This window comes from Aphelocoma coerulescens, chromosome 2 (genome assembly GCF_041296385.1).
Source record: "Aphelocoma coerulescens isolate FSJ_1873_10779 chromosome 2, UR_Acoe_1.0, whole genome shotgun sequence".
Classification (NCBI taxonomy): Eukaryota; Metazoa; Chordata; class Aves; order Passeriformes; family Corvidae; genus Aphelocoma; species Aphelocoma coerulescens.
Genome location: NC_091015.1, coordinates 45,856,113 through 45,868,357, shown reverse-complemented (window position 1 = coordinate 45,868,357; position 12,245 = coordinate 45,856,113). Strand labels below are relative to the sequence as shown.

The 12,245-nt window shown below is 36.7% G+C and overlaps 1 protein-coding gene and 1 long non-coding RNA gene across 2 annotated transcripts in view; one reads left to right on the top strand and one right to left on the bottom strand.

The window, feature by feature from the left end:
• LOC138105716 (uncharacterized) overlaps window positions 1–8,610 on the top strand; it is an 81,045-nt gene extending 72,435 nt beyond the window's left edge. The window contains exon 3 of the long non-coding RNA XR_011148636.1: window positions 7,727–8,610. This is a non-coding gene — a long non-coding RNA (uncharacterized lncRNA). The remainder of the gene's footprint in view (window positions 1–7,726) is intronic.
• KCNH8 (potassium voltage-gated channel subfamily H member 8) overlaps window positions 1–12,245 on the bottom strand; it is a 174,155-nt gene that overhangs the window by 1,601 nt on the left and 160,309 nt on the right. Inside the window, exons 14-15 of the mRNA XM_069005820.1 lie at window positions 10,730–10,836; window positions 9,707–9,783 (exon numbers count right to left, since the gene is read on the bottom strand). Of these exons, the coding sequence (XP_068861921.1) occupies window positions 9,707–9,783; window positions 10,730–10,836 (184 nt within the window). The remainder of the gene's footprint in view (window positions 1–9,706; window positions 9,784–10,729; window positions 10,837–12,245) is intronic.

Sequence of the window (12,245 nt, the reverse complement as noted above, 5' to 3'; positions counted from 1 at the left end):
AAATGATCTGCACAGATTAATTTTCATATAACCAGAAGTATAATTTTCATTTTTCTGGCAGGATAGTTCTGACGAAATCTACTGGAAAGACATTTCAGGCTGAGTTTGATTGTGTTAATACAGGCACAATAATTATAAAGAAATTTGGAAAAGAAAGTAGGAAGCTCCAATACAGCTCCTATAGATCTATTCATTTTTCTCTGAGCAAAGAGGTCAAACCCAATACATTGTTCAATAGTTTTGTAATGATCACACTGCCTCTGGAGAGAAAATCCTTAAAGGGAGGAGACTCTTGAGTGGCAGGTGACAGGATCTTTCTGTGTCTCTGCACTTCTCTTTCTTTCTAACTTGTTGTTTAATTGAGTCACGGTAGGTAGAAAATAACCATGAGATCCTCTTCTGACAGCTGAGATTAAGCTTTGAATGCTTGGTAACTTCAGTAAATGTGAGGAGTTAAAATATGTTGCCAAAGCATTTTGTGAACAGGCTTCCTGTGGAGTCTGAGCAGCCAGGGAAGGTTCTTGGTACCATCAGACTGTAAGGAAGCACACTGAGATTTCTGGACAAATCAACTGCACAAGAACTCCTGTGTTCTGTTGGTAACTAGGGGACGACATTGCAAAACATCCAAAAGCTTATTTGGGAAGAAAGGGGGAAGACAATCAAACTCATGGCTATCTAGATTCAGTGGTCATCAGTTCTTTTTAGGATCATCACTGGCCCCTACACCTAGTGGATACAGCAGTGATTTTCTACATATAATTTCCCAACTTGAGTCAATTTTTCAGGGCTTTCTGCAGTTGTGCAAATAGAAGCATTGACACTACCTTACGAGCATGCACCTTATCCAAACTATGAATGCTGTGTGAAAATACCTGCTACTTAAAAATATCTTGTTTGGCTTGATCTATGTTTTTGTTTTCCATTTCTCATCACTTACGAGCTTTTTAGAAGTTTAATCGTCATTTAACATATTTCTTTTGCCAATTCATTGAGACAATACAGCAAAAATCAATTCCAGCATCAGCACTTGTGACAGCCCTGAATTTCTGTTCATTACAATGTGCTCTAGTGCCCAGATACTCTGTTTTTGATATATCAGCTAGCTCATAGGGTGTTTTCTTCTCTCATAAGCTTGCTCTTCCAGCAACATAAGAATTGACCTGACAAACCCCTTTGAAGTAGATTTTAATGGTTTCCAGTAGTGTGATAGTCAGAGTAGTTATGCCAAACTTACTCACCACTACCATTTAGTAAGATCTGTTTGGACCTATTCTGGATGCCACATACACAAGAAAATATGTAGGTTTCATGATTTTATGAACTATTAATCTTACAAGATTAAACCTCCAGTATCAATACCACTATTAATTTTCATCTGTCTCTATATTATTATAGTTCTATACATACATAGCATAGTAATGGTGTTCCTACCAATGCAACACTGTTTATACTATTATTTTTGTACCCTGCAGAGATCGTTGAGCAGATGCAAATAAAAGGGTGTAATAGGGGGAAAAAATCTTATCAGTACTATTAACAATTTCACAGTGTTTGAGAAAGTGCAAAAGAACAGAGATTAAAAGCCAAAGGAATTTTATGTTTGTGAAAGAGAAATTGAAAGCAGAACAGTTTCCTCCCGAGGAAAAAGGGCTAATTCCTGGCACGCTGGTAAGGCTGCACTCTTTTCAGGAGCTCACTGATACTGCGAGGCAAAACAGCTACTCATACAAATGGTTCCCACTGTGCTAGGCAGACAGCTTTAAAATTATCTCTGAGATCCCAAATATACTTGAAATGCTGCCTTAACACTTCCTAGGACTTGAAAAAGATACTGCAATATTTCCGGATGTAGAAACTGGGTTTTATACAGATTTAGCTTCAAGTCGCAAGAGGTGCTTCTCAGACTGTTTGAAAGAAAAGTCCTGGTGCCTTTTTAGTAGACCATGTTATCAGGAAAGAATATATTCAAAATAGAGGTTAAAATAAAAATTTTACTATATGTATTTTGTGTTTTCAAATTACTTTGACAGTTTCAGCAGAAAGAGTATTTTTCTTTACTACCAATATTAAACTGTTGAGCAGTTTGAGTACTTTGTTCCATGTAGTTAGGTAGGAATGATGTAAGATGATGATGGTGATTATTTCTTTGTTTAAATGTCTAAACATATTTCTTTGTTTTTCCAATGTGTATTCCAATGTTTATTTTTTAAAGACAAATTTGCAACTGGAATGCCTAGCTCTCATAATTGTTGCTGGATAAATCTGGAATAAGAATTTTTCTGATTAGAAACTGATTCTGATTAGTACATTGGTATTTTTTTCTTTCTGCGTTTACTCCCTTTTGAAAGTCAAACTTCAAACCCATATATCTTCCTGTTATTACTCTTTCTGAACACCCAAAGAAGTGAAGATGAATATTTGCTCCTTGAGTAATGGAAGTTGCATTCTGGCAAAGTGGAGGAGCTGCCTGGCTTGCACTGCATGTGGCAGCTTCTCTATTCCCTTGCTTGGTCTTTCATTATTTCTTCTATTCTGCTTTTTCATTAAGTCAGGGAGACTTTCAGGTAGAGTGAGCTGTCTTTGAAGGCTCCGATTGACTAACTGCTGATACTCTTTTCCTTACTGACTACATTGTTGAATGAATGAAACAAGAAGTGAGTGGAGGCAGACTCTGTACTGATCATCTATCAGCAACTGTGTGGCATTGGTATTATGGTGACAGACATTTCTGATTTAATGGCTTTAGTAATAAAGCTAGTTGCAGAAGGAAAAAAAATCCAGTGCAGCTAATCTGAGTTCAGATTAAATCTATAGGATTTGTGCAATGATATGATGATTCAGTTTCAGTGAAATAAATCCAGGAATCTGGAAGGCTGTGCAATTTGTCTTACTGTGTGGGAGTAGGAAATTTGCTCGCTTGTCTGCTGACTCACTAGCCAGCTCTTTGGTAGTTCCAGTGACCAGTTTGTCTGGGTAAATTAGGATACCAAGATTATTGCTATTAAACACGTAAGGATAAAGTACAGAAGTATAAAGGACTAGATTATTTAAATGTATTCAAGTCAACAGGGTTCCCATGAAATTCAGTCTAGAAAAGGGGTTCCCAAACTGCAGTTCTAATAGTAATTTGTAACTCTTCATTCAGAGTGAATCTGGCTGGTGGGAAGGAGGGAGGGGGGCAAGAGGAAAGTTGATTAGAGGTATGGAGCATCTCTTCTACAAGGAAAGGTTAAGAGAATTGGGATTTTTCAGCCTAGAAAAGAGAAGGCTTTGGAATAACCTAATTGAAGCCTTCCAGTACCTGAAGGGAGACTACAAGAAAGATGGAGGAGGATCACTTACAAGAGCATGTAGTAAGAGGACATGGGGGAATGGCTTCAAACTTAAAGAGAGTAGGTTTAGTTTAGATATTAGGAAGAAATTCTTTACTGTGAGTGTGGTGAAGCACTGGAACAGATTGCACAGGGAAGCTGTGGATGCCCCATCCCTCGAGGTGTTCAAGGCCAGGTTGGATAGGTCTTTGAGCAATCTGGTCTAGTGGAAGGTGTCCCTGCCCATGGTCGGGGGGTTGGAACATGATAATCTTTAAGAACCCTTCCAACACAAGCCATTTCATGATTCTGTGACTGTTGGATGTGCAGTCTGCCTTTAGGTTCACATGGAATCAGGACAGTGACAGCATAATTGTAACAATAAGAAAACCAGGTTTGGAAATTACTGCTTCAAGGAATCCCGAAAGTATCATGGACAAACTGACTGACTAGCTACTGATTGAGAGCAAATGGAGGATTGTGGAAATCCCAGGTGGCTGGGAGACAAGAAGCTGGCACTATGTACTGGTGAAAGAAAACCTGCGATAGTATATATGATTTTGGGCAAAAATATGAAGCAGACAATTTCTATAAGTGCCTAAAGGAATAGTTAGAAGAGAAGAGGCAACATTATGTTTCTTAAGAATAAACCTTGGCAAAACCATAATTCTCTTCTTTAACTGAAAAGCTGTTTAAAATATAAGAAGAAACTTTTGATGTAATACACATCTTGTTAGAAGATTTCTGAGATGTTACTGTCCACCTGACACTCTTCTAGAACTATTTTCTAGAAGAAAATATGAAGGAGATGTAATCACCATAAGCTGGATTCTTGAATGATTGGAATGGTTTATGACCAATAGTTTGCTGTCAACCATGGGGATTTTAAGATATTCTTTTTAGCACCCTCTTCTGATCTGTTTTTATTTAATGTTTATTTTTAATGTCTAAATGGAATTCATGTTCACTTTTAAATATAAGTAATATGAAATTCAAGAAAGATAAATGTTAAACATTACATCTGAAAAGAAAATGTCAGGCATGAATATAATATTCTGCCTATGCAGAGTATTATAGAAAAATGTCTGTGGAGTTCTGCTGAATGACACTTTGTGGACATTAATCATACTCCCAGGAAATACAAACAGGGTATTTTCTTTAATTGAACTCAAGAAGGGGGTTTTCTTCACCAGAAATTACTTAGGCTGCTTGAATTACAGCTGCCTGAGATTGTGTACTTTGTCAGTGATTTTGAAGATCTAACCAAAGACAATTCAAAAGAAAATTATACCAATGAAGTGTTGTAGCAAATGTAATGGGAAAAGAAAGTCAAACAGAATTTGGTTTGCTGAGATCTGCTGGAATCACATGTTTCCAGAATAAATTGACTTTAGGAGGAGAACACCAATCAACTTCTTACGATCTGCTAGGCAGAAAAGAAAAAGCAGTGAACTTGTGAACTTGCATACCTACAGACATTAAAATTTAGGAAAATAGATCCTATGAGTGCAGGAACATTCTGAAATGCCTATTAGAGATTAACTGTACAATCATTGTCATCTGTCACGGTAGTAATATTTTTTACTCAAATTTGAAGTCAGCTTTTGGTGTCCACTTGATTTGTATACTGCATGGTTGCCTCTCAGTTAATTCCTTTGTCTCAGGTGCCTTTCTGCCCTGGAAAACTGCAAGAGACTCACCACAGCATATGGGACTTATGCTATGTATGTACAGTGTGTTCTGCTTAAAAAGAAATAACCTAAGCTTTAGAGCATCAACTATTTTTGTTACCTTCATCAGCCAGTACCAATTAAACTAACATTAAAAGAAGAACAAGACACCTGGTAAGGTGTCTCTACAGTTATCAAAATATGAGAGCAGAGAGACAAAACAAAAAGGTAGAAGTTCTTTGGAAACATGAATGTCAGTGCTAAAAGAGAAGATAGATTTTAACAAACCTTGGAAGGCAAAGTGCATTTACACTGCATGCATTGTATAGAAAGCTTTTATTTCTTAATACAAATGATACTTGGGTTTATGTCTTGGCTTTAATGTAAAATTTACATGGCTAAAATCCAAAATGGATAGATTAGTTTTAATAGTTTTCATCATCTATAAATGTTATTAGTTCACTTTTTGCCATATTTTTCTTGATTGAAATATGTTTTAAAAGCAAATTACTGGGATAGCCTTGCTGCGAAGTAATTTCTCTCATGTGATAATATAGTTATGAACTTGTTAGAAAGAGCATGTATTTAATTTTTCTAAGTCAAGTGAGTTCATTGTATGAACTCTCAAGTTGCAAATTGAACTTTAATGCTATATCCCCTGTGTAAAACTGAAAGCCTGATTAACTTCACCAAATTTTCTTTAGTGTCCCTGATTACCATCTGCATATATTTTTAATAGTAAAAATTCTTTTTTTTTTCTGTACTGAGAATGGGATTGATTTTTGGCAGCTGGATCTGAAATACATTTTAAAATAATATATGTATAAAATTTATGATTTGGAAAATAAACATATTTGCTCTAGGATTGTTCCTTTTATTAGATACAAGTTAAATATCCCTGTGAATATATTTTCTCTGTTCTGCATAAGTACCAGATGCTTAGAGTATTCTAAGTACTTGCATTTAAAAAACCTAAAATTAAAAATAGCTGAATTTCCACTAAGTGCTCCAATGTGGAGCTAAATAGAAGGCAATTATCTAGCTCAAAACCTGACCCTATTCATATTTCCTTATGTTTGTTTGTTTTTCAGTTGAATGGGAGAAATGCGAACACTGTGTTCATTATACTGTTATAGTACTGTAATTGTGGGATCTGCTAATATGGTAAAGCATGAAAACAGCCCCCAGATTTCTGAAGCTGAGGGAGGCTGCACTGAAGCTGGGTTCCATATGAGGAAAACAGGGGACATGACAAAGCAATCTGAGTTTGTCTGCATGCACTGCATGAGATTGCCTTTTTATCTGAGCTCAAAATCATGTACCCATGTAGCATGTTTTTGAATGGAGAATGTGTACATGTAATTAGGGGGAAAATATGACTAATTTTGGGTATTTCCTTATTTTAACTGGTCTTTGTTTTGAAATAATTCAGATTTTGGTTTTGCAAACTGAATCAAAGTAAAAGTATTTTCTCTGCTCTTTTCGTACAGTGGCATTCAAATGATAGAGAGCTACAAGCCTAGTAGGATACAGGCAATGGGACAGTGATAGGCAGGTGCTTTAATCTAGATGTCTTGGCCGTCTGTATACCTCAGAAAATCTGCTTTGTGGTTTCCTATTTTTACTTCGTGGGCTCCTTAGTAGATATGTATGATTGCATCAGGTAAATGGTGCCTCTGAAAAAATGCTCAGTGTTCAGATACACTCATTTGATCAGCATTTGCAGACAAATGCATTGGAGAGATGCAATCAGGTGTACAGATCTCTGCAAAGGAAGGACACAGACTCGTAAGCCAGAACACTCTTCCTGAATTCTTGCTCTGCCTAGTTTGGAGCAGGTCTTTGAAACAAGCTTTCCCCAGCTCAGCAAAATGTACAATGCTGATAGATATTCAGTAACCTAATCTTGAAACTATTGCTTAAGTAATTGTGTTTTTACTAGAACAAGAACCTGAACCTTAACTCTCACCTGCTATATACTGACGGTACTGAGCTATAATGAATGTCATGCCTTCTTTATTCAGTGATTATTTATACTAAGTGTAAGGGACAAACATGGTAGGAGAGAAATTGCTCCACCTTGCAATACTGAACTGAACATAAATTTCTGCATCAGCTTGGATCTCATTCAGGCTCAGTGAGCAGTGAGGGCAGGTGAGGGAATGAAGAAACTGGTTAACTGGCTGAGCAGCCAAAGCATGGAGCTGTACAGCAGCAATTAGGGGTGTGTTCAAGGTTGTCACACGTTGACTGTGCTGACTTTGGAGACTACTCTCCTTAGAGGAAGTCTGTGCATACATTACTACTAAAGTTAATGTGGTAAAAAATCTGAGAAGTGAAACCAAGGCCCTGAGTTGTGTTACTTTCTTAGGTAAACGAAATGTTCTTTGGAATTTTTAGTGGATGCCACATACCAAAAATACTGCCAGGAGCTCAGCTGTATTTCTAAACTAGGTATAGCTAATTTTATAGATTTTTCTCTGGGGTAATGTTTTCTTTGCTTTGCTGACAACAGACTGTATTGAAAGTCTGAATGGAAAGACACATGTCTTTTTTCCCCCCATGAACAGCCGAAATATTTCTAAGCTAACTAGTGAACTGTTGTAATACAATTGCCTTTCATGAAAGCAGTTATTTTTGCATTTGTTGATTGACTTCTGATCTCCACTGGAAAATGTACTAACGACAGTGTTTACTGCTGTTGGCTACTTGTGACCTGTTTTCTCATATTTTCTTTACCAGGAGGAGACTGCATGTGTTTAATACAGAACTTCGTTTCTGACTCTGCTGGTATTTTAACTACTGTGAGTAGTCTGCTGCAGCATCAGTAATAAGTTCCCATTACTGGTCATCATCAAATGACAGAATGATGAAAGCGCTGGGTCTACAAATATTCAGTGCTTAATACAACAAAAGAAAACTCCAAGCAACAGCTACTGTGTATCAGCAAGGCTGCCCAGAGGCTCATCTGGGTAAGCACCAAGTCCATACTATCCGTTCAGAAACTCCAGCTGGGGCATGTTTGACTACACGTAGAATATGCAATTAAGCAGCCTTACAGACATGCAGTTTTGCCAATGTAAATTTTGATCCATGGGAGGACTAGGAGGTTACCCATCCATCTCTGGGATTTAAGCCCAGAATATTACCTATGAAATCTAAATCTAGTCCTACTGTCTGTTTTATGTTAATGTGAACAAACAACTTGCATAACATTTTGATCAGATAGTATTACTAGGGCAAAATTAAAATTGTATGTGGAGAGAAATGACCTTGAACATGTGGAGTTTTTTTCTTTTTTTTGATTAACATATTCCCCTGCTCCAAGATTTATTTATTTATCACTTTTCACTAGAAAAACAATGAGAAGCCCAGAACTGTTCCAGTTGAAATGTTTGTTTAATCCACAAGATCCCTGCCTTGGAACATCTGTCACCATGATACGTTTTCCAATTGCCTCTTGCAGATAGCCACATAATACATCCTCCTATTTCAAAAATTCCTGTTCTCAAAAGGGATGAATCAATATGACTTGTGTGTCTCAAAAGCATTATATAGGAAATGTATGTCAATGAACATCTTGAAGATTTTTTTGAGTTCTTTGACCAAGTCCTATAAAAAACCATAGTTTTTCATGGCCCATAGTCATTGGGTCATAAGACTTTTGTCTGAACTCTACAGTTTGACATACAAATGAGGTGATGCATTCATAGTAACTAACTAACCATGCATGCACTCTTAGCTTAGGATGTTTAAGTTATCTAACCAAGTTAAGCTGACTCAGGATGAAAGAGGTTTATAAGCTCAATACTTTGTAAGTGGAAAATAATAACTAGATTAAGTGTACACAATATAGGAGGAGAAATAAAAATAAAACTTGACATTTCTGGTAGCCAGAGAGCTCAGGGAGGAAGTGAAACTGTGTGGTGGGACTTATTGAGATGTTTCCTCATGTGGAAGTACAAGGAATTGTCTGTAATCTTTTCACATTGAAAGTGAGAGTATGCTGGAAACAGATTTTAGTCTTTCAGTATAACTGTGAAGTTAGTCTGATGCTTTAATCTTGTTAGCTGAAGTGCTGCAAGGACTGTGTATATGAAACAGCTTAGCCATGGAACATCTCTTTAGAGTTGGATTGATAGCTGATTACAGGTTTGAAGTTTTTAGAAGGGAGAAATAGAAAGCACCACTGAGCGCTATCGGCCCTGCATTCCTCAGGTCATATTGCTTGAGCAGGAAGGGTTGAACCTCTCTTTTATCCTAAGTAGATGCAGGTAAAGTGATTTGAAATATTTTATGTAAATTTGAACATAAATGGATTTGCATTTCTTTCAAGGAAATTCTCTAAAAGCACAACATGCATCAAGACAAAAAAATTTAGGAGAAGAAACTTGGAGAAGTAATGAGATGAATGAGACACATGGAAACATACTCAGAAGAGATTAAATCCTAAGAAAATCAGATGCACTAGCCTCACTTTGGTTTTAGCCCTAGCATGTGACACAAACTTTTATGTAGGTTTCATGTAGAAAATTAATCTCTACATGAAGAGAATGTTCCTGTAGAGAAGTTAAATCCCCAAACTGCCCTACACGTAGGAACCTCATCCAGTTTTGTAAGCTCATTTATAACACATTTATCACATTCCTGAGTTTTCTGAGTTTTCTCCAGCATTCCTTGATTCATTGTTAATATCCTTCAACCCCCACAAAATCTTGTTACCTCATTATTAAGCCTGCTGATCTGCTGTTTGGTCTCTTCTGCTTTGATAATGAGCACAGCAGCACCAATTTCAGCCTCTGAAAAGAATTCAAATTCATGTAAATGAGAAGAGTATGATCACTTGGAAACAGTAATATTATTGTTGCACTTAACCAATGCATTAAATTTAAGCCCGTTTTGCAGTTGGCTAAGAATGGAAATAAAACCATGTGTTTAATGTTTGGTGTACAGTGTGTGAGAGAAGGGCAATTAATAGTCTGGGCCTGAAAGGAATGAAAATAACAACCCTGGCGCCATCCATGTGGCAGCTGAACACTTTTTAAAAATCATAAATATGACTAAACTTTTATTATTATTTTCCTGTTTGGCTTTAAGAGGAGCTATATATGTCCTAGTTTCCTCCATGAAAAAGGGACATAGCTATGTGGGGATTGTTTACTTCTAAAAGAGCGGATGTTGGAAACACTCACTGTCTCTTTTTAATCTTTTTTTCCCCCCATCTTGACACATTCCATTGCTTTGTTGTGCTACTTTATCAACCTTTTCAGTCTGTAGGTCATTTAAGGCTTCCTAAAACCCCTTATTATTCAAGGCTTTCACTCTTTTACTTTTAAAAATCTGTGTTCTTCCACGCTCCCTCACTTCTCTAAATATCTTTAATAAGTTGAGAGCCAAGTTTACACATAGGTTTCAGTTTTGTCCTTGTGTTCAGTGCCTTCCATGACCAAAGGTTTGGAAACATGAGGCAGATTCTACAATACTTCTGGTATAACACATGAAAATCCAGTTCCCTCCACAAACTGTTTTATCATGAGTGTCTGTTAGCAGGAAAACTACAAATGACCTCTGGGACCTTGCTGTATTTTTCTACAGAACCAATTGTGGCACTGAAATGGCACTGAGAGTACAAATATATGTTTAATCTATTTATGCCACTTTTGAGGATCAAAGAAATAAATGGGAACAAAAAGCACTTTTGAAAACTGTTTTCTCTAAAGAGTGATTTTCCCAGGCAAAGCTCACCTCCAGATGTAGGAGATAACCTGGATTCCTGCCTGAGCTGATCAGAGTTGAAGTCAAAGGTTTGGCTTTCCTCATTATGGTTTCCATCCTCAATCCCATCAACAATTCTGTTGAGAAAAATTGGAGTAATGGAACAGTTTCATAAATATCATGTCCATAATTACTCTATAAAAATTACTCCTAAGGGGCACATTTTGAAACAATGGTAAATTTTTCACAACATTAAGTTTAGAGAAAAGCAGAACCTATTATATTGGTATAACTTCTCATGAGTCACTAAAAATTAAAATTACTGATAATGGAAGGAATGTGAGGCCAAATATAATCAACCAAAGTTTCAAAATTTCCATGACTTTTGCAGCACATTCTGGGTCCAGTTCAAACCTCTATGGAACATAGTTTGCTTTCCATATCTAAAGTAAACTGTTGTTATTCTTTCCTCTGCACAACCTAAAGAGGCTTCACTATGCTCTCGTGAAGCTAAAATCTCCCAGCACACAATCAAGCTCTTATCAAGTTTATTTCAGCAGAGCATAAGCCTGAACATAATATATTTACAAAAACATCTCTGTAAACCTCAGTCAAAAGTCATTTCCATGCAAATAGTTATTCTAAATTTGTTTAAAATGAATTAGCTCAGGCAGGGCAATCCTGTTTGCAGATTTGATATAGGAAGATGTGTGGACCAGCCTGCAGTGTCCCAGTTACATTAATAATGGTGTTGGATCTGACTACTAGAAAAGGTATTTTTGCTGGTTATTTCTGCCCATGCATATCAGTTATCTCTAAGTTGCAGAGTCAAGGAAACCAAAGGAAAAAAAAAAAGCAGCAGTATTTTATACAATAATCAAGTTCTGCATGCAAAGAATAGAAAACAGGTATCAGAGGAATCAATACACACAACATTAAAAATATATAATTATGAATATTTTCTGTTCTCAGTTAAAATAAATTGTGCTATAAAGAGAACTATTTTAAAGTCAATGAAAGAGAATCATACAACTGCCAGTTTACTGAAGCATCAGTTTCTTGTTTTGTCCAGGCACAAGCTCCATATTTTGTCTTACAGTAGGCAGATGAGTTAAATACTAATCTGGAAGGGCTAAGTCAGAAAGTTCTTATCCTCTCAGTCATTGATAACTTTGTGATGATGGAAATTAGACTTTTTCTCTAATAAGGATATTTTCAAGAAAACTTCTTGACTGGAAATGTCTGGAGAAAGAAAGAACAGACAACACAGAGGTATCTGTGATGTATTTGGCTTGAAAGACCTGTGTGACTCAGACCTCTGTACACATACCATGTGTACTCGTCCTTTTTGGCTCTTCGTGGATTTAGGTCTCTGTGTCATGTCTGAGTGTTCATAATGCTAGCTGGATGCTACTAGACTTGACTCTAATCTTAATCAGCCTTTGGTAGAAGAGGAGACTCTAATATGGTACTTAAGCAGCCCTGGCCTATGCTGCTATCTGCAGCTGAAAACCAGAATGATTACTTTGTTAGAAATTTGCCATAA